This window comes from Ostrinia nubilalis, chromosome 7 (genome assembly GCF_963855985.1).
Source record: "Ostrinia nubilalis chromosome 7, ilOstNubi1.1, whole genome shotgun sequence".
NCBI lineage: Eukaryota > Metazoa > Arthropoda > Insecta > Lepidoptera > Crambidae > Ostrinia > Ostrinia nubilalis.
In genome coordinates, this window is record NC_087094.1 from 12731025 (window position 1) to 12757346 (window position 26322).

Sequence of the window (26322 nt, forward strand, 5' to 3'; positions counted from 1 at the left end):
TTTTATTGGAATTGTATTATTTTTAGATTCACTATTTATTGGAAATCATAATTATGATGTTAATCTTTATTTTGTACATTAATATTTATATGAATTTAGATCAATAATTGAAAAACGCTTTATTATTTTTGAATTTCATTTTCATAGTATTAATAATGTGTTTTCATCCAATCAATGAAGTATTATTATTATCGTGTGCTTACAATCGCAAACAATAAATAAAATTGTGTCAATATCAGACCGATGTGAACAACATCGAATATCTATAAATGGCTTCCAATATTTGCTCAAACCGAGTCGAGAGCAAACTAGTTCACTCGAGAGCTTTTAGTGATTTTCGACTGAATTGATAACCACTGTATATAATGTACTTTAGATAGTTTTATACGAATGTAGGAGTTGAATTTCGGCGTAACGAAACATAATAAGTAGTTGTTGTTTTGCATATTGTAATGAAATGAAATAAAACGCTCCAAATGTATTTTGTGTTTTATTTGTCAGAGAATTATGTCCTCGTCGGGGGCTACTCTTAGGAGGTATGTGTTGGAGCCGAGGCTTCTTGCTTTGAGGGCGTCTTTGCCTCTGTAGTAGGGGGGTGCTCCGTTGGTGGGGAGGTAGTATATTCCTGGTTTTTTAAAGTCCGTTCTGGGTCCAAGGAGATTTGTGGTGACGTTGGTCCGATAGCAGTCGCCTCGTCGCGCCCTCGCCACGGAGTCGCAGCGGACGGCGATGAACTCCTCAGGGTTCATGAACGCCTTTATCCAGTAAAAGGCGGAACGGGTGTGGCTGCAGTATACGAGACACGGTAGAAGAAATTCCTTCTTTATTGCATGCTGGTACTCTCCTGAAATGGTGTTTCATCAGATTAGACCGTAGTTTATACAGCTTTTTTGTAATATTTTGCGACTGGCTTTTACTGAAGAAATGCTTGGTGGGAGAAAGTAGTATAATATTGCTTACAGTAGAAATCTAGAGCTACTTTAGCTAGAAAAATATGATATTGCTTTGCCTTTTTGTGCCACTTTGGAAGAACGTTTATGAATTAGTTTCAAAAAGCGTTGCATTATCCTTTGTAACACTGCAGCACTGGCTCAAAGATTTTATTTATTAACTAGCTTTCCGCCCGCGGCTTCGCCCGCGTGGACTACATATTTTTTTCCAAAATAAAATGTAGCCTATGTTACTCTTGGATAATGTAACTTTCGAATGGTGAAAGAATTTTTAAAAACGGTCCAGTAGTTATTGAGCCTATTCATTACAACCAAACAAACAAACAAAGTTGTCCTCTTTATAATATTAGTGTAGATGTTACAGGAAATGTATGAAATCCGTCATTGTATACAATTCCTAGGAATTGTGTATAAGTCCTAAAATCACCCGGAAATGTGTGATGTAAATTATATTAGACACATTTCCTAGGAAAATTACACATTTCCTAAACAGCAATCGGAAATGTAATTAAGATATTTTTTTTTACACAAAATTATTTTTATTACGCCACTTTTTGTTCTCCGAAACTTAAATGGCGCTACCGCGCCGCGGCAGCTGTATATGTGTAAGGTCGCAAGTCTAACCTAACCTAACCGAGACTTTGTTATCCAGCTACAGGAGTACTAAAACCTTCATGCCAATAATAGTTTAATAAAAGAGGTTAAAAAATTAGGGATTTCCAATACTTCAGCGTAATATGCGTGATGCCGAAAGAAAGGCATGCCAATAAATTTTAGGCAATTATTTTTTTCAGCCAAAGTATAATAGTGCGAAAACAACTGTCAGGCTAAACAATAATAATTATTGTGAGTTAAAAGTACCTATCGGCCAATGTGGTTAGGCTAAATAAAATTTTATGCGTACCGAGGGGCACCCGATCACGCGACCGCGCTTGTGCCGCTTAGTTTTATAAATTTCCTAATACAATATTGGAATTCTATAAAATTCCTAGGAAAAGTATACATTTACTAGGATATGTGCGTATTAAAAAATCTCTGAAGCAATATTTTATACATTTCCTAAATAGCTTCGGAATTGTATACATTTCCTAGGAATAGTATACAATTCCTAGAATTCATACATTTCCTGTAACATAGATAACAATTAAATAACCTACTCTTTTACTCTTTAAGGCTCAAAAACATAACAGAAAATTACAAGCTTGATAAAAGAATAAAGAGACCGAAGCAAACTTTTTATCAATTGTTAATTCCTTAAATTTTTAAATTCGTAAGGTCATATCCTACCTCCATTAGCGTAAAAGTCCACATGGCCCAAGGGGTCCGCTATGCCGAAGCCGTCAATGTTGGTGTGCAGCACGTCCACTCGCCTCGCCACGTGGTGGTTCAGTCGGTGCAGGTATGGTAAGTTGCGGAAACACGGCCCTGCTGGGTCTAAAGCTGGAAATTGTTAATAATAAGTGCCATCTCATTTTTAAGTGCTTTTTTATCTCTTTTTCAATAGTAAGTACTTAGAGTCGCGGATTTCGAACCAGAGCGCGTTCTTAGGATGTCGAGTCTATCAATAAGACTCCTTCACCGTGCGGCTATTGTGGCTTATTGACGAATTTTGTCGTTGTAAGAGATTTATTATAAATGTAATAAAATTTTCGTCCAGACTGCAGTTCTACCGTTGAGGTATCTACATAATGCAATGCGGATGATGATGATGACCTTATGTGAAAAGGTTAAAGGGAAAGAAAACTGGCACTCCATAAAACATCTATGGGCATCTACGTGTGGCATAGCTACATCAGTGTTATTTGGTAGTCTGGATTTACTCTCTGGCTTATCTCGGTGACATAAGAAGAGTACCGAGTAGTAGAATCTAAAGTATTATCTACCTGATAGTCTAGCCAGCCTCGTCCCAGTCAGCTCCCAGAACTTCTCAGCTGCGTATGAAGCTATGTGTGCGCCCAAGCTGGCTCCCAGCAGTTCCAGTCGGTTGGCCGTCAGTCCGTGCTCAGTGAGCGATGCGAGGTACTCCCCGATAAGCGCGCCGAACGGCCTTGTCACTCGAGCTGCCCTGTGGAGACATTGAAAACTGTACATTTGCATCTTCATTGTTTGTAATATGTCTGAAAACTGATGACTGAAAAAGAAAAGTTATTTTGAGCCCTCTTAGGTGGTAGAGCCCTTTAACTTTAGGCCAGGGGGTACTTTTAATCGTACAGGATTGTCCAGTCTTATCTCTCGACTTCTCCCAAATCAATGCATTACATAATGAGTTTTATGTCCATGATTTTTAAAACTTATTTGGTGATGAACTGTCTACTCGGTGCCTGGTGCCTTAGCATAATATGTAGGTACACGCAAAGTGTTCCACTACGCAGCTAGTCCGATATACGTCCGCGTAATTATATGGCAACCACAGAAACATTGCGTTTAGAGATATCTCTTGGCACATGCACGAGTTTCTGATGATTTCTATATGTTTTAAACGCGCTGTGCGTAACTCGGGAACACATTTGTAGGTTGGAACCCTATAAATTTCCCCATCTCATGTAGAGCTACTTGGGTACTTTATACGTTAATGGTTCACAAACCACGTTAGGATAAGAGGGCTGATCGTTGCTAGGATAATGACGTCATTGAAAACCTATTATTGTAGACTTTTAAGTCTGTATATTTTCACGTCTATTTCTCGTGAAGTTAGTAATAAATCGTGCGTACAAGATATTCGCGACCATATACTTAAATGGTAACGCTCTGATATCCATCGTTCCACTGAATTGATTTTGTGCAGGTATTACTTATTCAAGGTCGATATTCTTTGATACCGAGATGGTAAGGAGTAAGTATTACACACTTCTATTTTACATGAAATCATCACCTTCATCAGAAAAATAGGTAGTCCAATTTCAGATGGTGTTGAATACGTATCTAGTTAACAATTCAGTCGTCGAGTAGGATGTTTACCTATTTAAATGTGCTCTCTCTGACTCTACTCTGTAATAAGCATAGTCTACAACTTACACAGGATATGTGCGTAGAAGCAGAGGGAAGATTTCTACCACGATGACGTTGCGGCCGAGGTCCAGATAAGGCTGCACCACTGAGCGGACTAGTATAGACGACGCCGAATTGAGGTATCCTCCGATCACCACCTAAATATTTCAAAATATTAAGCACTAGCTTTTTCCCACGGATGCGCTTGCTAGAACTTTGTTCACAGAAAGACAAGTAATAGCGCGCGTATTCTACTTCCAAAAGAAGAACGGTCACGCCCCATACAAAAAAAACCCAGACCCGACAGAAACGAGACATACCTCAGTTTTTTTGTCATGTCTTAATTAGTTAAATTATATATTTTTTATACTCGAAATCTATGTATAACACCAAAATATTACCCTTTGTTTTTGTTCAGGCGTTATACAAAAACTAATACAAAATGCCTATTTATCACCAAAATTGGTAAATGTATGTACCTAAATGTCTATTACAGCTGCTATGGAATGTATCTAGGTGACCTGGAGATACAGCCGGATTATACAGGGTGGTTATACATATGGAACGATACTCAATACTCAATACTCAATTCTTTATTGCATCCATAATGTCACATAACGATAAGTGATCTCACTCGATTATTTCTAAACTATACAAGATATCGAAAAACTAGTTACTGATTCTGAAAGTGCTTCACGAGCTCTTTCAAATGGTACCAATAATAGGTTACAGATTATGGAAGTTGGTAACATTGAATTTTTGGATTCTTCTCGTTTCCACCCTGTATAATCCGGCTTTATCTCCAGGTCACCTAGATACATTCCATAGCAGCTATTTAGGTACATACATTTACCAATTTTGGTGATAAATAGGCATTTTGTATAGTTTTTGTATGACGCCTGAACAAAAACAAAGGGTAATAATTTGGTGTTATACATAGATTTCGAATATAAAAAATATATAATTTAACTAATTAAGACATGAAAAAAAAAACTGAGGTATGTCTCGTTTCTGTCGGGCCTGGGTCACAGATGACCGTTCTTCTTTAGTTAAAACTCCTCTTTCCCTGCGTCTCAAACTATATCTATGCCAAATAGCATCTATCGGTTCAGGTGTTTAAGCTTGAAAGGAAACATGGTTACTTTTGTTGCAGTTGGAATATTGGCATGGATTGTTATTTTTTTTTGCTTGCTTAACTTTATGTAAAATGGCATATTTGTATAATAATAGTCGAGAAATCGGTCTCTAGTCTACATTTTGAAGTACTTAGTTACCTTGCCTTAGTCCTACCTGTGTCTTCCTTTTCGACAGGTCGATGTGGTCCGCAGTGCACTCAGCGCCGCTAGCACTGATGCTGCACCGCTTCTCTGCGATGAGGCTTGACAGGATCCCACTCGAGGGTCGAATCACCACTACCGACTGAGACCTTTTGGTGCGCTCTGACAACTTGGTGCTGCGGTTCATTCCTGGACCTGTTGGTAAGATGATAAAACTTATCTACTTTTGAATCGTTTGCTATGGATAGGCAAGCGAGTTTTCAAAATTTCTAGCTAAAAAATAACGCTGAATTTTAAATCAATCGGTTTCATAACACGCTGATGGAATCAAACACTTCGTCTGTTTATTGCATGTCAAATTACAATTTATAGTGGCGCCCTTATGTATAGGTACCATAGCATGATGATTAGCGAACATAAATATTTGATTACCCTCTACCGAAGTAGATACCATTTACCTATTACTCTAAGTGCGATTAATTTCAATAAAACTTACAATCGGCCATAAACCCTGCAGGACCGCCGAGATCAAAACAAATAACGTGTAGAGCACACATTGAAAGTACCACTGTTATTTTCGCAAACATTATCATTTAACTACGTAAACTTTAATGTTCTGAAATCGCCTGAAGATTGTTTTTCATGGAGCGGGTGATCTCGAACTGAACAGAGGCAGGACTGATTAATTGTTTAATAAGTATTAATAAGCATACGCATTGATTTAGTATCGAGTTTCTTGTGCAGGGAAGGCCAGCCATGATTGCAGACGCAGGGTCAGAGCGTATGCAGTCATACATTGTACCAAGTATTACACGTTTTCTAATCATCGATTTGCATGAATTCATGCCATTGCTGCATTGGCCTCAAGATCTGCATATTTTATACTTATATGCTTATTATATCAGAATAATTAGCATGCCTGTATTATTAAACTACATGATTTATTATTATTAGTCTGTGACTCTACATTTTTATGATATTGTGTTCAACTAAATCGAGTACTTTATTTATTTAAACTAATATAAAATATAACAATATTACGTTAAATATTAAAAGAAGAGAGTGCCACCAAGTGGTAATACGAGTAACATTGATGTAAAGAAAAATGAATCTTTTCTAGACAACCAATAGTCAGCGTCCTGAACTTAATAATTTTCCTGAAGCTACTTGAGATGAAGCTGCGCTTGTTGCACAAATTTTCTCAGTCTTGGGTCTGAGACACAGCCGAAAGTAGAATATCGCCAACTGAATGACAATTATTGTACGAGTAGAGTGGTGCTATTTTTATGTAACTGCTCCAACCACACGCTTTCGCACCAGTTTCCTAAAGGAGAACGCTCGTAATGTTGTTTTCGCGGGAAAATCTCATCATTGGCAGGCGCTGCGCTTTCGTTTATTGTTGGAATAGTTATTTTTCTTGCAGAAAGTCGTCTTTATTTACTAACTTGCGGCACGACCGCCACAACGCACCGGCTCCGCCGCCAGTGCCGCCTCGCGTACTTAGCTGCTCGCACGCGCCTCTCCCTTCGCTCTATCGTACAAAAATAAACTTTGGATCGCACAAAAATGTCCAGAATCAGCTGTTTCGAGTAGAGTTTTGACTACTTCGGACAGGAAGAAGTTACAAACGTGAAATTCCGAGTGTTTGTATCTGTGCAAAATGAATGAAACAGTGTATTCTAATGACACTTGGCAGTGGTACGCGGAGGCTGTCAGGTCCTGGCTGGAGGACCCGAGTGAGGAGGAGCATGAGGGTCTTAACATGACGGCCCTGGCGATGGACCAAGCGTACGTGGTCGGGCTAGCTGACCGGAATGTTTCTGTCTACTCTGTGTCTGATGATTGTTTTCGAGTAAGTTTAGTGTTTTGTTTTTTTAGATCATTATCGCCAGTCTTCTTATCACATGCCGTTTGTGGGGAACATTTTGGCTTTTAAAACTTGGAGTGGAATTAATTACCTACAGTAAAGTAATTGTCGCTCTAAGACTATAAATATCTAGTCAGCTTAGCAAATTAGGCGTAAAGATGTAATTATGCATATTCGTAGCAAACATGCATAAATAAAAAAGGAATGCCAACCGCATAGTCTAACGCTCCAATTTCTTTTTCCATCTAATAACTTTTTGCACTCCTCAGCAAATTATTTACTATTTATTACTAACTATTTATTATTTATTACTAACTATTGTAGAATATTTAGTAATGTACCTACGATACAAGATTTGCAACACACAGGGTCATAAGTTGAGACTAAATTTAAGATCACCACCTATGTACACTTATGAAGCAATAAATAAATGATTATGATTATGATTGGCTTGCAAGACGATTTATAATGATGAGGACGAGTAGTTCTTGTTTTAGTGGCGTTATTAAAAAGTTGACGCCAAATTTTTTCGCTGGTTTTTCTTTATATTCTTATGTATGTATGACTCTTGCAGTTGGTGTGGTTCCATAGTTAGGCACTGCTTTACTTTAAAGTTTGTTAGATTTGTACCTTTCTTTGTGCGTAGTTTTCAAACGTACGACCTTCCGCTTGTTAAGAATTAACCCCTATAATCTCGAAGAAATTACCAGTAAAGAAGACACAACAAAAAGTTTTAAAGTCTACGTATCATACATTGTTAGCAGTCTAAAAGATTTTAACAAAACTTAAACAATCATACACTTATAACATCAATCACTGCCTTGCAATTGGAGTACTCCACTAGCTCCAATTGCAAGTGCATTCCAATAGCACTTACTTACAAAAAAAAAACGTACGACCTTTAAAGTTTAAAAATATCTTTTAAATCATGGACAAAGAAATTATTTTTATTTGAAAGTAGGAAGTAATAGAAGCCTTAGAAATATTAAAATAATCAATCGCGCCCTACTGGTGTGAATTTCCAGTCATCAAAGAGCAACTATCCAAGCACGAATCCCTTATAATATGACATTTTCCAGGAAATGTGTGGCGTTTAGTATATTTATCTGACTTTAAAAAACAAAAAAAAGGAGTAAACTACTTTATTATTCCGAGTGCCGGAGATATATTACTCTTGTTTAATTAATATTAAATAATTTAATTCAATTAATATCCTATTACCTTATTTTAACAAATGAATCATATTGTTAACTCATACAGGTACACCCTAGGACCAAATTCACAACTTAACCAGTCAGAGCACGGAACTCTACCTTCAGCCCCCCTCCCCCGGCTGTAGGGAAGCGGTCGCGCCGCTTTTGGTGAATTTTTTGCGAACTGGTTTCGCCGTGGTTGCGCACACGCACGCTTTCGATATGCCACTGCAAGTGTTTCTCATTTCATTGACCTTTGGCTTACAAATCAGCAAAGAAGTGCATAAAAGCATAAAATATCTCTAGATTTTTTTTTAGAAAATCACCAAACAAATGCATGAATATCTCTAGAAAATTTAGAAAACTATATCCTCTTTGGTTTTTTCCTTATTTTCCTGATGAACCATTTCATGAGCTATTATTATGTTTGTTACTTTTACTCTACAGTTAGACCGGTAGTTGTCTCTACTTCTAGGTGAACTAATGACTAGCTGACAAAGTACCTATTTCTTTGTATTTTAATTAGGCATTTAACGTTAACAGCAATATTTAATTTCAACTATTACTTTTACCGGCTGTGTTAACAAGACGAAGCCAATTATGGATATTTTTTGAAGAACCAAGTTATTTTACCAATAAAATAACTACACGTGTTGTGAATAAAATACCTGACGGGCTATTAGATTGAATCTCTATAATATTCATATTTTAACGTAGCAAGAAAAAAAATGATTTCGTATTTTGGTGGTATGAGTTTTTTCTGGACTTAAAACTCAACATTTTAAGGAATTTATTGCTGAATTTAAAATTATTGTTTTAATTAATTTCAATCATCAATCACCCTCACTTTTATCGATCGTAAATAAACAAGTTTTTTTAGTTATAAATCTAAATCTACAAGCATAAAACTGTTCTTCCGAAGTGTATGGCGATTTATGCTGTCGTATTTTCACGCAAGACATGATAGCAGCCTAATTATGTCAAGAATGTATTGCGAAACATCAATAATGTATTGAAGGCTAATTCGCACCTTTCTACGTATACGCGGAACGAATGCAAAGCAAATAATAACATAGTGGTGTTCTATTACGAGCACTCTCGATAAACAATATCGCATTGGGTCTATTCCGTTAAACATGTTCTCACCTAGATATGTATAGTCCATTCAAAATAACTATTTTGCTTTACGCAGCACAAACTGAACCACTCATAATGATCTTGTGAAGTCTTTTTCTTCTTGTACTGACACGCAGTAAAAGTCCCGTTATCTCTAAATACGTTATGAATCGTCATAGGCGGTTGACATAGCTTCATTATTATCGTATCATAATTTATTAAAATTGACAATATTATTATTCATTTCAGAAATAATTAATTGTTATCAAAGTTTTTTTGTTGTGTGTGAATGAAGGCCAATAATATTGATGGTTATTGACACCAATATTATTATTGGCCAGTCATAATGTCGAACGCCGTTAGCTTACTGGATTGTGTACATTTTTTAATCAGCTATTATTGGCTTCTGCCCAACACCTTTTTACAAGGTTGTTATTGACTCATCCGCTTATAGTAGGCAGTTGTAAATTCACTATAGCTACTTCCGCGCTGCATTGACCTTTTTTGCTAAGCTCTGATTTTTTGTTTATTATAACAGTAGTGAATGTGGTAGCAGTTATCGGAATACAAGTTTTTTATTTAATGTCGTTGTCCAGATCGTTTTAATTATTGCATGCAGTTAAGATTGTAATACATAATTTTTCATACGCATTATGAAATGTGAGAAACTAAAAGGTACCAAATGTAGAGACGTGATTATGTATTTTTTGTTAAGTTAGGCATTAACATTGGCTCTAGTCCAAAGGTCTATAGGTTTACATGTGGCTATATATCGCTCTTGACTCATTCACTTCTTGTTGTAGAAGTTATGTAAAACATCCGTTTAGGGAAACTAGCATCTTTAGTCCTTACATTCGGGATGAAGTTCTTGTAATTTTTTATTAGCTGATTTTAAAGAAACGTAAGTAAGCTAACATAAAAAGAAACATTAATATTATGACAACATATTTTACGCTGCAAGAACTTATTAAAACCAATTTTGTCTCTCTTTTGTTAGAAAAAATAAAATCCTAAGTTTCGGCATTAATTCGCCAAACATTCAGAATTAAAGTGGTCTTTATATTTTTGGGTCAAATTAATTTATTTGGCGAACGGCTGGCCTCAAACTTTGGTACAGTTCAATTAGTTTCTTTAAATAGAGCTTGTCAACTTGTCATTAAAGCGTAGGGTTGCCAGTCAGTTCAGGAAAACCTGAAAATTTTAAAGACTTGTAAAATCCCGAAACTCGTTTTACCACTAAGTAAGTATACGAATGTTACAAAAACTGGACAGGCTGTGACAACTGGATAAGGCTCGGACTACATGAATTCCGAATCCCCGAAATCAATACGTTTCTTTTACAATTCTGGAAGATTCTGGATTCTGGTTCGACCTTATACGCGTACCTATAAAATCGTGATATACCTCATTGAAAACCCTATAGAGGCGCCAGTAAATTGCATCATTACCCTGCATGTAGGTATTGTCGAAGGCACGTAATTACAGTCCTAGTACCTATTCCCGCTATTATACCGCGTCAGGGGGTTTCCCGGGGGAAAACTCACTCGCTAATGTTGTGGAATCACGGGAAGCCACACACACGTCTATTAAACATTACTGACAATACATATTATAAGAACATGGTTAAGTTAACAAATAAGCTTTAGAATAAGGTTGTGTTGTCAACTTTTTGGCCACTTTCGATGTCAAGAACTGTGTTTTCTGACTTATGATAAAGCTTCAAGTTTCTTACTTCTTTATTGTGCAACAGGTACCTAGATAGTACACTTTCAGAGAAGTTCTCGTCAAAAGGATTCCGTTGAAAACTAACCAATTGTCAATATCATTGTTCGAATCGAACCGACGCGTTTATCGCACAATCGAAACGATAGGTATCAACATCATTGCAAAACATGCTACTTACAAGGAAACTTATGAATATCATCAGCGTATATTTGAGGTCATCCAATGCAAGCAAGAATGGGAAATCCCAATACTTTCATATCTTTTTATTGCAAGAACTAAGATACTTATTTATTATTTAGAGTAGCATCTTTTAATAACTTGAAAAAATTTAATTGTCTAAGGTGGAAATCGAACCCACGATATCGCTCTTTGTGGTGGTAGAGCATTTTCCGGCAAGCGTTTGCAACTTTTTTAAGTTATTTAACAATAGTAAGATGATTAGATCAAGCCGAAAAGTTTATTTAAAAACGTAGAGAAGCAGTAGGTTAATGATTAATTTATTACTCACATAACGTGTGAAATTTGTGACTTTAAAAAATACCATACGATCCGGAAAGAAATTGCACATCGGTGATTAAAGTATTAAATGTTGGTTTAATTTATGGTTTTCTATGGTGTTGTACTGCAATATTTCATTATGTGTGTCAAGCAGTTGTAGCATCGAGTGCGGCGATCATTATAGTTAGCGGTGCGATCTAATTGCTATGTCCGAGATAATCGGCCGCGCTACCGTATCGATACCACACGTCGCAGGGCCGCTCAAGCGAGAAACGATTTCTTAAATTTTACATAGGACTGCGCACTATACCGTGTCATGCTATGACCGTATCTGTATTATCTTCTTTTCAGCCAAATGACGTCCACTGCTGGACAAAGGCCTCCCCCAAGGTTTTCCACAATGAACGGTCCTGCGCTGCCCGCATCCAGGCTCTTCCCGCGACCTTTACCAGATCGTCGGTCCACCTAGTAGGAGGCCTGCCCACGCTACGTCTTCCAGCCCGTGGTCGCCACTCGAGAACTTTCCTGCCCCAACGGCCATCGTCTCTACGAGCTATGTGCCCCGCCCACTGCTACTTGATTTTAGCAATTCTGCGAGCTATGTCGGTTACTTTGGTTCTCCTGCGGATCTCCTCATTTCTGATTCGATCACGCAGGGAAACTCCGAGCATAGCCCGCTCCATCGCCCTTTGGGTGACCTTGAGCCTTCTTATGAGGCCCATAGTAAGCGACCACGTCTCAGATCCGTATACCATCACTGGCAACACGCATTGGTCAAATACTTTCGACTTAAGACACTGCGGTATTTCGGACGTGAGTATATGGCGAAGCTTCCCGAACGCTGCCCATCCGAGTTGGATTCGACGATTGACCTCTTTCTCGAAGTTGGACCTACCTAACTGGACTGTTTGTCCCAGGTATACATAATTGTCAACAACTTCGAGTGTAGAGTCTCCAACCTTCAGAGGAGTGGGTGCAACACGGACATTAGACATGATTTTTGTCTTGTCCATGTTCATTCTGAGGCCCACTTGTTGAGAGGCTCTACTGAGGCCATCGAGCATTGTGCCTAGATCCTCCAAGGTCTCAGCCATGACTACGATATCGTCCGCGAATCGAAGGTGGGTGATGTACTCGCCGTTGATATTTATGCCAAATCCGTTCCAGTCCAGAAGCTTGAAGACATCTTCCAGGGCGGTGGTAAACAGTTTTGGAGATATGACGTCTCCCTGTCTTACCCCTCGCTGCAACTGGATAGGTTTCGAGTCCCGATCCTGGAGGCGGACCGACATTGTGGCGTTTTTGTACAAACCCCTTAACACTTCGATATATCGATAGTCAATTTGGCACCTTTGGAGAGACTGTAGCACTGCCCAGGTCTCGACCGAATCGAAGGCTTTTTCATAATCCACAAACGCCAGGCAAAGTGGTTGATTATACTCCTCGGTCTTCTGTATAATCTGCCTTAGCGTATGTATGTGGTCTATGGTACTAAAGCCTTTTCGGAAACCGGCTTGTTCGGGAGGCTGGAAGTCGTCGAGCCTGCGAGCGAGACGATTCGTAATGACTCTCGAAAACAGCTTGTAGACATGGCTCAGAAGTGAGATGGGTCTATAATTCTTCAACAAGGTTTTGTCACCTTTTTTGAAGAAGAGTACCACCACACTTCTGTGCCATGTCGTAGGCGTTTTTCCTTCGAGGATGACGGAATTGAACAGCTTCTGAAGAGCCCTTAGTACCGGCGTTCCGCCTGCCTTCAAAAGCTCAGCCGTGATTCCATCATCACCCGGTGCCTTGTTGTTCTTCAGCTGTTTGAGAGCCATTCTAATCTCGTACAGACTGACGTCCGGGATATCTTCGGTATAGTGTCGGGTCAGTCTAGCTCTTGGGTCTTCGGCTAGATTTGTGACAGGTGCGCGTACAGTCGTGTATAATTGTCCGTAGAACTTCTCAACCTCTTCCAATATCTCCGGCCCCGACGAAATGGCTCTGCCATCCTCTGTCTTCAGCTTGGTCAGTTGACTTTGGCCAACAGACAGATCTCTTGCGAACACTTTAGAGCCTTTGTTTCGCTCAATCGCCTCTTTAATACGGTCTGTATTAAATTGGCGTAGGTCGCGAGTCAAAGACTTGGAGATCTGTCTGTTAAGGCGCCGATACTGAGCAGCATCTTCAGAGGACTGCAAAACCAAGTTCCGTCTCTCTTCCATGAGTTGATTGGTGAGGTCAGAGATCTTTTTGGTTCCTTTTGAACGACGGGTTTTAAAGAACTTAGACCCAGTCGTTTGGACAATTTCCACGAACCTGTCATTGTATTCGTCCACATTTTCGCAGTCTCCTAGGCATTCGAAACGATTTTGCAACTCGAGCTGAAAGCTTTCGGGGTTTTGGAGTTGGATGGGCGCTGGGCGGAGCGTAGACTTCATCAGTCGACATCTCTCGAGCTTGGGTCTGATATTCAATGTGCCTCTTACCATTCGGTGATCGCTTCCTGTTTTGACCGAATTGATCACAGAGACATCATTGAATATATGCTTCTTCGTCGACAAGATGAAGTCTATCTCATTTTTTGTAGCGCCATTGGGATGCAGCCATGTCCACTTTCGCTGTTTTGGCTTTCTGAAGAAGGAGTTCATCATAAAGAGGCCCTCCTTCTCCATAAAGCCAGCCAGCAGTTGGCCACGTGCGTTCCTCTCTCCATACCCAAATTGCCCCACTTTCGGCTCATTATCGCTTCGTTTACCTAGCCTCGCGTTGAAGTCCCCCATCACAACGGTAAAATGGGACCGGGAGCTATGTATGGCTCTGGAAATATCCTCATACATAGTCTCCACTTCGTCGTCGGGGTGTTCCGTGGTCGGTGCGTATACCTGTATGACCTTCAGCGAATACCGTTTGGTGATTCTGAGTATCAGGTACGCTACCCTCGCCGAAACACTCTCGATCTGGACCACGTTGTTGACAAGGGACTTGTGGACGATAAACCCGACACCACCCTGGGACTGCTGGTCGCCCTCCCGGTTATAGAGCAGGTTTCCGGATTTGAGAATTATGGTGTCCTCTCCCTCTCTTCGGACTTCACATAATCCTACGATATCCCACCGTAACCTGCTCAATTCTTCCTCGAGTTCCATTAGCTTCACGTCTGTACGCAGTGTGCGAGCGTAATAGGTTGCCAGGGCCAGAGGTCGTCGGTGTTGGTAGCTTGGCATCCCCCGGGGATTCTTCGCACCCCTTGCCCCACCGTTACCGTGACCGCTACCGTGGTCCGGGATAGTGGGGCCGCCGGGGACTAGGGGCCGTTTTTTTGTTTGTGCCACCATTTGGAGGGTTTTGCCCTAATCGCCACGCTTGGCAGGCGGGTTGGCGATCGCAGTTTTTTACTTGGTTTCGCACGCAGACGCTGCTGCCCGTCCGGTGCTACAGGAGTTTGTCGCCTCTTACGACACGCCTCCTGTGGGCGGTGGGGAAAAGTATTCTTTTACGGCCGTCCCCACACGGCACAATCACAGCACATCTGTATTATACTTACATGAAAAAAATTCCAGGCCATTTAGTCTCCACTGCAGGAGAATGACCTCTAATTTAGCAAAGGTAACGCTCCGAATTAGACCAGCCACTTTTCCTCTGGATGTCAAAAATTATAAAATGCCTCCCCAACCACATAACCCGTCTGACAAGTATGGAAAGTGTGGGAAATCTTCCATTTGCCTCTGGTAAAAAAGAGGGTCGAAAAAATGTCTAGATGAATTACTAACAATAAATTTATTAAGCTACTTTATGTGCCTGAATGTTCGAAATATGATTCATATTCATCTATTTATGATCATGATAGTATGTATGTGCACACTGCAGTCTTTTATAAAAAATATAAAAATATTTTCAAGTTAACTAACAATGCGTCAACAAAGCGGATACCAGATAAAAAATATAAATACAATATAATGAATAGAATATGATAGTTTACATTGGAGGAAGTTTGTAAATAAAAATAACTTTACAAATAAAAACGCGAAACAAAATTAATCTTTCGTACTTATTGATTAATTATTTACAAAGTATGAGCACAATAAAATTAGCGTGCTTGTTAATAGCGTTGCTAGTTAACACATTTGGCTGACTTTTTTGTCAAAATTAAATTATAGTTAATTAAATAAACAGCGATAGAAATTTAGTTTTTATACATATTGTTTTTAGAACGACATCTTTACTATGTAGAGTCTATGAAAATGAAAATACTTTTATTAAATAAACACTTTACAATTACAAGATATGTGCCGCTCTCGTATAAGGTTAACCTGTGTAACGAGAGTCAGGCTCCTCCTCAAAAAAACATAAGACTAAAATTTAGTGTTTATTTTAAATTTTATCTTTTAATTTAAAAAATAATTTAAATAGAAAAACAAAACAAAAATGTGTGTGTGATAGTGTGAGTGTGATTTTGTGTGTAAGTGAATAAGTGTGCTAAGAGAAACTAGTTATTGTCTGGATTAACATACATACATAATATTCTGTATAACATTATCAAATCTGTTTTCGGGATATGTATTTATAATTTTATCTGAAGTCGTTTCCATTACTCTCTTCCGTCCTTAAAGATCTCCATTCCGATATTGCCCATGGCAAGATGATTCGATATGGTCGGAGTGTCACACAATCTTTTGATCTCTACCTAGTCACTGCACATCCTAATATCCATGATATACGAGTACCTATGTACGAGTGAGTTCATCCTAGTACTTGGTATATTATTTTAGGTCATAAAAAGAAAAAGTTAGTAAATTTTAACAGGGACAATTAGACGCGACTACGTGTACTCGTGTAGTTGTCACATCATTGAATGAACTTTATCTTTGTCAAGTTTAACAGTGATTAGTATAAAACCGTTAAAGCGTTCATAAGTGCCACTTGTGGTCTAAATTGAATAAATATTTTTGATTTTGATTTTGACACGCAGACAATAAACTTACAATTTCATTACCTAGCCTGGTAGCTAACGTATCGGACTTTAATGGCACCCATTTGAAAGTTCTAATCCCACGTGGGGCAAAGTTTAGTATGATAAATTCATTGAGATATAATGTACTTAGCATTACCTACTTAATTTACTTCGATGGATAAATTTTAGGTTTAGTCCAGTCAATAAAGCATTATAGATGGAAAACTGTAGAACACAATTTCTGACTTCAGGACTTTATTTAGACTAGTTAGGAGGTGAACATAGCAAAAGTCCCCGCCCTTAGCCCTTGAGCCGGCGGGGAGAGGGGGGTTTAAAGGTGCCACTTTTCGGTTTTTCGCTTAATCCTCGGAAACTATGCGTCCTAGTGACATGACTACTTTGAACCAAAAAAAGCATATTCAATTTGCATTTTGAACGTCAATACCTAAATAACCGTTTGAGGTATATTTATGAAATTTGAAGCTGATGTATATCTTGCAAGTCTCAATACATGAGCCATATTTGAAGTGTTAATGCACAGCAGTTTTTGAATGATGAGGAGTCAAAAGTGGCTCTAATTGGTTCGTCTAAATATACGCACGGTGCAGTCCCCTCCCTGGAACTAGGCTTAACATGCTCCCGCATGTCTATAGTGTTTGCTCAATGTTGATTTAGTCGATTTTCTCCTGAAAGGAACATGTAAGACAACAATAAAATTTCCAATTTTACAGACCTTCTAGAGCAGATGCCGCAAAAACTATACAAGATATAGAAAAACTTGACGGTCTCACCTGTAGCAAATTGAATAAGCTTTTTTTGGTTCATAGTAGTCATGTCACTAGGACGCATAGTTTCCGAGGATTAAGCGAAAAACCGAAAAGTGGTACCTTTAAACCCCCCTCTCCCCGCCGGCTCAAGGGCTAAGGGCGGGGACTTTTGCTATGTTCACCACCTAACTAGGCTAAATAAAGTCCCGAGGTCAGAAATTGTGTTCCACGGATTTCTCTCTACACCGTCGTTAAGGCATTCATTGACTGGACTAGTTTATCAGTTTTCTATTGGCTATTTACAAGCTCTGGTACACAAAACTAGTACTAAGTACCTTAAGATTATTTATTCTTATTCCTTACTAGCATTATTTTTTGCAGTGTCCCTTCGAGCTGCAGAAGTCCCTCGCAGAAGCGACCGAGGAGTCGTGGATCACGAGCACAGCACGCCGGGCCACCTGGCGGGTCTACGCCGACTCTACAGAACAGTACATTAGCGCTAGAAATACATCGTAAGTTATTATCCATTTTATCTTATCTTCCAGGTCAGTTAATCTCTAATGAAGGAAGAGCTTCTCTAATTTAGCAGAAGCAAAAGGGAGGATTTACACTCCTCATGCTGGTCAGACGAGTTGGGAAGGCCTGATGATCGCAAATTTTTCGACATCCACGAGAGGAGTGGGAGTGATGATCATGTTCTACTCTGCCAGAAACGCACGGATGATTTTTTATCTGCCTACATATAAATCAGTTGCCATTGCCCTAAATGATGGAGCATCATTTGAAGACGGCTCTACCAATTATGCTGATTTCGGTTATGCTGTAAGTAATTTTTGTCATGAAAGAAAATATTATGTTGACTATCCATGGAAAAAAGCTCGGAAATCTGCAAACATCTTTATGTTTTGATATTGATATTCATTCCGTGAAACGAAAGGACTACGACTATCAAAGCAAGTAATAGGTGCCTAAATAAAATTATGGATTTTAGCCAAATTTAAGAGGCGAAAATAGACCATAGCGGTTTATTTTTGAATCATTATTTTTATCACTTGTTTCAAATTCTGCCAAAATAACAAATATTGTATTTGTGCCACAAATGATTAAATGAAAGAATGGAACGATATGTGAACAATGTCTGTTTTAAATTAATAACGATTTAGCCCAAACATATTAATCTACCTACCTACTTCATAAAATTCTAAAAGTATCATCTACAATGCCATTATGCAATGACGCATGATAAAGGAGTCGTCTAGCGACTCTTTGCAGATAAACCAACTCTTGAAGTAATCTAATCGAGAGGCGATTGTTTTTGATCACAATCATAGCTATTTTGACACATAGATCAATTGAAATAGTTGTAAATCATCATCAGGCCATAGACTCTACTGCAGGAGCACAACCCTTTTTAATTTACCATTGGCAAATGGAGGATTTAGCCTGCACTCCCCACACTGACCAGGGTTGAAGAGGCCTGCCCCCCTAGACAAAACGCACTTTTTGATCGAATCGAAAATCGAATCCGTCAAAACTCCATACAAAAAAGGGGCTTCTCGACCACTTTTCGACTGGTTTGCGATTATAATTTGCACTTTGTCTAGACCCACTGATGTCTTGTTAATGTTTTGTTAAATCCTTTTCTATGCAGGGGTATGGTGTGTCAGCTCAGGCCTCAGCTAGGCCAATTTGGAGTTTACCAGCTCAACGTGACCGGCGAAGGGTGCGAAGTCACTACTGCGAAGGAGCCTGTAGATATCTATATGCGTAAGTAATGAAACAATAACTTTTTAATAGAAATAAAGTAGTAACAGAAGCCGCTGTATATGAACTTGATGACTTCGATAGAAAGTATTTATTCATTTCATTAATCCTCATTTATTTTGCTTTCATTAGCAATCGCTTTTATGTAGTTTCGGATCCGATACTGAAAATTCCTTCGCTAACAAAAATGAGACTATTTATATTGTATGAACCCAGTTTCTGAGATATTATCGAGATTCGATTAACATAATTTGGCGTAAAATTTACTTATCGATGAGCATGGGACGGTCTACACGTATCGACATGTTACCTTGACGAGCTATTTTCGTCTACCCCAAAATAATAACCCCTTACCGCTTTAATGGCGCAGATTATCCAAAGTAACGTTGTGTGCTTTTATTAAACAAACTACCTGATGGGTTACAAATTAACATACTTATTGCCGTAACACTCCATATGATCTTAAAGTAAAACAATTGGTACTCATAAAATACCACGTCCATGGCTTTATTTACGTAATGGTACAGAATATAAAAAGTAACGTTATCCAGGCGATATTTCAGATCAATATTGATCGTGTGCCTTGACACACAATTGTATAATCTCATCGTCCTTGTTGCGCCAGAGTTGACATCTCACATTTATTGTCAAGATATATTTTTTGAGTGTGTAGTAAAAAAGGAGAATTTATATCGTGACATAAAAATACAGTCTTATTAACAGAAAGAATACTTGTGTACTTACTTATTTGGTTCATCAGAATGTAATGTTTTAAAGTATGTAATTAAATTAATTAAGTTATTAATATACATACATAAAGAAACGCTCTACATTAAATGTCTAACAGCTTTCAAGAAATGATGAGTATAATGTCAATTCAGCAAGAATATTAGAGTGACAAAAAATAATGATTGTATGCAAATTGCTCAATAATACGAGTAAACCGTTTATCCATACCACATACAAATACTTACATGACAGTTAAGCATCCAAATAACGAGAATGTACCGTTCGTTGGTTGGAATTTTACATCGCGATTCCTTACGTAATTGGTCAGAGACATACAAGAATCTCTTTCTTGACAATGCCAAAGAGTTCAGAATGTTAAGGATTGCGAAAACATTGTTGCTCTTTACTTTACGTAACGACAGCATTTAAATGTGATACTTTTGATCGCAACACAAAAAGAAATGACTTTTTAAATATTAAAACATAAATAACTAAGCTCAGAAGTTCTCTCCTTTCACATCAACGATGAAAAAATTGGTGTTTGGTGTTATTTTGAAATATTCATACTTACTAGAACTATTGATAAATTAAAATTCAATTTTCTACTATGGATTTAACTACAAAATTACACAATTGTCTGACACATTTATAATGAAAAAGTAGAGCCCCCTCGAAACTGTAAAAAGCATTTCGTTTGCGAGTTTGATGACCAAAGTACCTACCTACCTACTTATTTTTGTAACGTGTACAAACCTAAGATATTTCCGGATTGATACCGATAGATATACAATTAATGATTAAAACCAATCAATCATGATAATAATCTTAACACTTTTACATCTAAGCGTGAAGTGTTTTGTCATCTTTAAGTCCAAAATCAGCAGGATATTTTATAAATTATTTTTGTATGGATCCCTAAAAATTACGTCTATTGTATGCAAATTTGCCATTGATGGTGAATTCTCATCGCATATGTCACAGAAGTAGGTCGATTGATTTGGCCCACACAATCGATTTGATTAACATTTTGTGATGCGAATACGGTCCCATAGTCGTTTTCCTCGGTCACAAATATACGAGTAGTTGAGTATTTTCCCAAGGCACTTATCAAGGTTGATCAGAATTATCATACGGCTATAATAATTACGCTGTATACATACAGAGTATTATGTATTGAGGACTGTGCGTCACACTTAAATAAACAGTTTATTAATGTTAGTTCTTTTACTGATTTCTTTTTACTTTGTACCCATGTCTGATATAAGTAAGTACTTGTTAGAAATTAAATATTGCAAAAAAGTTGTATTAGTAAGTAAGTTGTTAATTGAATTTATATCATTTTACCCGCCGTGTAAATAAGAGGGAAAAGCGAGTTCGTTCACCGCAGAAGATAATACATTGTGTGTATTAAAAGTGTAAAATAAAATGTAAAGATAGATCGTCGCGGTTCGGTCACGCGCCAAAGGCGGTGGAAATCGTGAAAATCTGGCGTAACTAATGTCTCTGGTGTGCCGCGATTGGTTCGGCGAAAGTCTCCATGGTGGGATTGACGAAAGGGTTAATTTGGCTGCAAAATATTACGCACTCTACTTTTTCTTTAACATTGTAAACAAAACGATTTATCGGTAAATCCGATTTCACTTACCTATCCTATCTATCCTATTTTACCAAGCGTTTTTATCGGAATGCCAGGCCATACCAAGCCCAGGTTTAGATAAAAAAATATTTGTTTGAAGTTGCCGCTATTCGCAGAATTTCAGATGAAATCTAATTATTTCGAATTAATATAATTAATTTAATATAGAACGGGATTGAAAGAAAAACGTTTACTGTTAATCAGTAGGTAGGTATCGACTATAATTAGGTAACAATAACCGTGTAATAATACGGAAAGATGTTGGAGCATCTCACCTCTTCTGATTTATCAGTGACTCACTTATTTTTTTCAATACAAATGTTTTAAATCTAGATTTCTCAACCCTGGAAAAAATAATAAAAACAAGAGCAGCATATTCTTATATGGTGCTCAATTGACATGCAAATAAAGATTAAGAATTCTGATTCAGAGCATTTGTATGAACCGTACGTTCACTGTCGCATAACAATAAGCATTGTCGGCTCAATCCATCACGCAAGCGAATGGAGCAAGTGGCTGTGGGCGACGGATGACGAGCCAATTGCTGGCCCAAATATACTTTGTTTTGTTACTTAAGGCGTCTTCACACTGACCAGCTATCAAACGGGACTATTCCCACCTCGCGTTCACACCGCTGCAACTCCTGTGTAATCAGGATCTATAGATTGACCGCCAATAAAAACCCAAGTGTCGAGAAATGCCCAGCTATCAGTTCACTTCATCCCATCTTTAGAAGTAAATCCTTAACTTCTAACTCCTCCTATTTTCTTCTGATTAATTTCGTTGCGGGTCCTATGACAGTTTAACTTTCCCCCGGGATAAACTTGACTTTCACTAGTTGTATTTTTATTGGCGGGCATGCTGTAGATCCTGGCTACACAGGAGTTACAGCGATGGAAACGAGAGGTGGGAATAGTCCCGTTCATCCCATCACAGCAACTTATTATTATTTAACTTATTTGACTAATTGGATTAGTTTTTACAAATTGTCAAATGCTTTTAAAGAGCCTTTCATGTAGAAGGTCTTTAGGAGCTAATTCTTTTTTGCTCTACCTTGAACCAATCCATCCTAGAAGCTCTATTCATTAAATAGAAAATCGAATTTCCAGGTGTTCAATCCTGGTTATCATTCAATCTGTGTACTCGTACAAAATCGACGCACAATCAATTAATAAAACTTATCTTTAACATTAGCTCCTGAGATTATAATCGACTGTTAATGATGCATGATTGACGGATCGCTATCGCGTATTGTTTACATTTTATCTAAATATAATTAACGGTTTCTTTAAGATTTGGCAAAGATAAAAAATAACGTGATCGATACGACGTATAAATTATTACGAGAAAGGAAACAAAGAATGATTTACATAGGTAAGGGCGTAAGTAGAGTTGCATACAAAAATAGAATACTACTACTAAAATAACAGGCACAACGAACCAGTTCCTTTCTTTAATCATGAAATAATTTCGCAGTTGTGCTCTCCACTTGATGAACGATGCATGAGGAACGAACGCATGAGTGGCTATAATAGCATCATCATCATCATTTCATATTTGTTTACATTTTATCTAAATATAATTAACGATTTCCTTTAAGATTCAGCAAAAGATAAAAATAACGTGATCGATACGATGTATAAATTAGGACCATTTAAAATGAGAAACAAAGAAAGACAACTTACTGCTACAAACTACAAACCAGTTCTTTCCTTTGTTTATTTATTTATTTAAGGGTAGTACACAGCACAATATCAATCTGTATCTAATAACAATGTTTTTAGTAGATTTTGTAGGCCAATTATGACTATCCAACATTAAACATTTCTATATACCTTCTCGAGTGACAACCATGAATGACGCAAGTGTGCTCTCCACTTGATGATCACTTTCCGCCGAGAGCGTCGCCGGATATTGCCATCTGGACTCTATTGTCTTCCAGACTGCAAATGGCGTATTAGAAATTACCGTTTTACCAATTTCCTTTACCTTCGACATAGATGGGAATTACAGTTAGTAATAATATATTATAGTTTATGAATTCAATAAATATTCAGTTTTGTGTACGTGTGTATTAAACGTATCCAATAAAATGTAGGTACTTTAGATATTACCTACTTTTATTATGTAAATCATCGGAGTAGTGTAAACATACTTGTGAGATGAGAAATACCTCGGAATCAAAATGCTAAAAAATCTAATTTTAAGGCAAAGGGTTCATAACAACACTTAAAAGACAGTTCTCTGAGTTTCATTAAGAATTTTAATAAAAATGATAAACGTTTTATACAAGTTCGACTGGTCGGTCCGGTAAACAATTAACTACGAGTATTTCAACTACTTTTGATAATAAAGCTCTAACAAAGCATGCGCTTGACCATAACCTTGAGAGCTTCTATATCAAATGTATGTTAAGCATTTTGAATAAGTTAAATATTGCAATTTCTAGCTAGCTTATTGTATGTGCCGTAGCTATCGTTGAAAAGGTCCCAAAAGGCCATCCTCTCGTTGAAAAGTCTGCTCTCCATCTTCAAGTCTTTGTCTATGAGCATGTACGGCCTGACGGCGAGGCTTGACTTCGTCCATGCCACTGGGAGAGTGTTATCGTCGCTTGGTGTAGGATTTCTGAAACATTTTTCTAAGTTTAGACTTTTGTCAATATAGGTAGGCTATACCACTCAAAATTCATAATTATTGCAAAATACTCATTCATAATTCCAAAAGTTTCAGACTCAAACATAAACCAATTAACATCAATAAGAAAATTTGAATCTTACCCAGTTTTAATAAAATTGGCCCACATGGCAACCATCCGTTCAGCTACGAGTTTGTCATCTTCACTTGCTGAAGAGCTACTCGACTGGAATAGATACTTCATTTCTTCCCCGTGCCCTGCACCCGCCTTTCCAGAATTACCCACGTAACTAAACAAGTATTGGTACAGGGCAGCTGGACTTTCATTCAACAATTTAGTTGTCATCCTTTGCATAGGATGATTAAATATGAAATCCGACTCGAAATCCCCGAACTCCGAAAATTGCTGTTGTGAAATCTCCTTGTCGCCAATGTAAAAATGTCTTATAGTGTCTGCTACCTTCCTCGCCTTTTCTTCGCTTAAGTTATAGTTAAGGAGGATTCTAGTGTAAAATGGGTCATCTCTGTAATAGCCCTCATAAAAACTGCTCATCAGGCTCATCTCTTCCTTGCTTGTGTGACCAATTAAAATTGGTGTGCCGCTGATTTTCTTTTTATTAGATAAGCTATAAGGATCTGTTTCCACAAAATTTTCAACACCGCTGAATGATCTTTCTTGACAGGGTTTTAATTGCAAATCAAGTTTCACAGTGGCAGCAGTGACTAAATCGAATGGGGTTTTAGCAAGGAATTCCAAAGCTTGTTCGGTATCATCGGTATTGAAGCCTAAATAGTTAGCCAACTTTTTAGCAGCATCTACATCTCCATTCACGAACATTCCTTCATTTTGTGGGGTTCCACTTTGTACTATTACTTTGTGGAACAACTTATCTTTAGACGAATATAAATGTAGGAGAGTAGAACATGCACCAGCGCTGTCGCCGGCTACGGTGACGTTGTAAGGATTGCCTCCGAATGATCCTATGTTGTTCCTGACCCACTGCAGGGCAGCATACTGGTCCTTGAGACCTTGGTTGCCGGGCACCGATGGGACATCAAGGCACATAAATCCATATGGGCCCATTCTATAGTTGATTGTAACTACTACAATGCCTTTGTTAACTAGACTTATCACATTGTAGGAAGATGCAGACCCTAATTCAAAACCTCCTCCGTGGATCCACACCAACACGGGCAAAGGGTTCTTGGATGTAGCTTCATTAGGCACATAGATATTTAATCGAAGACAGTCAAAGGCCTCAGTGCCTGCGCCTAGGGTGAAATTCACAAATAGTGTTTGTGGACACCTGATTGTTCCATCGTTTGCTTTATAAATCTCTTCTTCAAATGCAGCGGGTGGTTTCGCTGACTGAAAAAATATTAAATATTCGTAAATAGTATTTCATGGTCAATAATAAATTACAATTTTAGTTCTAACTACTGAATACAATAGGTACCTAACTTAAATTACAAGTATAGGTAAGAATGTTCAAAAATCTAAACGATCATGATCATTAACAAATAAGGTATTCACATTAGTAATTTAGATAAAAATATAATTGAGTATTTTATACTTACACCAAATGGATTATTCTCATCTACGGCAGCATAGGGAATGCCCAGAAACGTGGTGTAGTCGCCGTCCTCGGCCCTTTGGCCTCTCACCAGGCCTTGCTCGATCAGCACCAGAGGGTCGACCCTCAAATTGGAACTTGCGACGTAACTGATCAGTACAATCACTCCTAATACCACCTTCATTTTGCTGTTAACCCTAGCAGTCTCTAAGCAAATATGCACTTGTGATATAGCGCTGAAAGATATATATAAGTAGTTTTTATCGGGAAGTTTTAAAAGGTTATCTCGATCATTGTTATCATCGGAGTGCTACGTAACCGCTGCGATAACTAACAATTCGTTGTCGAAAAATAAACGACACAACTATTCTATGAAGCATTAATCATCATCATCATCATCTCAGCCATAGGACGTCGACTGTCATGCATGAAGCATTAATAAATTAAAGGAATACAGAAGATGAATAGAATATGTAGTGTGTCCTTGAAATACCCTTACTAAGGGTTGCTATTTCTAGTATCTCTGAAATCCCTGATAACTAAAAGAGGGTGGGAAAAAGCCGTCGATATTTTCTAGTGATCTTACTTGATTTTTGTCGTCTGTCTACCTCTTAGATAGCATTATCAAGCCTATATATTCAAGGGTTTGGGGTTTTACCAAACAA

General features: G+C 38.0%; 3 protein-coding genes across 3 annotated transcripts in view; 1 reads left to right on the forward strand and 2 right to left on the reverse strand.

Moving 5' to 3' along the window:
* Positions 1-477: 477 nt before the first annotated feature.
* Positions 478-6131, reverse strand: LOC135073353 (lipase member H-A-like). Its single transcript, XM_063967504.1, has 6 exons — positions 5712-6131; positions 5229-5410; positions 3966-4096; positions 2834-3015; positions 2238-2390; positions 478-844 (listed from the first exon to the last, which is right to left on the reverse strand). The coding sequence occupies exons 1-6, from the start codon at positions 5806-5808 to the stop codon at positions 498-500; spliced, it is 1092 nt and encodes a 363-aa protein (XP_063823574.1). The 5' UTR covers positions 5809-6131; the 3' UTR covers positions 478-497.
* A 514-nt stretch (positions 6132-6645) lies between these two features.
* The window catches only part of LOC135073352 (heparan-alpha-glucosaminide N-acetyltransferase), a 47036-nt gene continuing 27359 nt past the window's right edge, over positions 6646-26322 (forward strand). Inside the window, exons 1-3 of the mRNA XM_063967503.1 lie at positions 6646-7067; positions 17702-17832; positions 18972-19087. Coding sequence (XP_063823573.1) covers positions 6876-7067; positions 17702-17832; positions 18972-19087 — 439 coding nt within the window. The 5' untranslated portion in view covers positions 6646-6875. The remainder of the gene's footprint in view (positions 7068-17701; positions 17833-18971; positions 19088-26322) is intronic.
* LOC135073643 (juvenile hormone esterase-like) lies at positions 23690-25886 on the reverse strand. The gene is made up of 3 exons (XM_063967799.1): positions 25662-25886; positions 24227-25452; positions 23690-24074 (listed from the first exon to the last, which is right to left on the reverse strand). Exons 1-3 carry the CDS (start codon positions 25839-25841, stop codon positions 23879-23881), a joined length of 1602 nt encoding a protein of 533 aa, XP_063823869.1. The 5' UTR covers positions 25842-25886; the 3' UTR covers positions 23690-23878.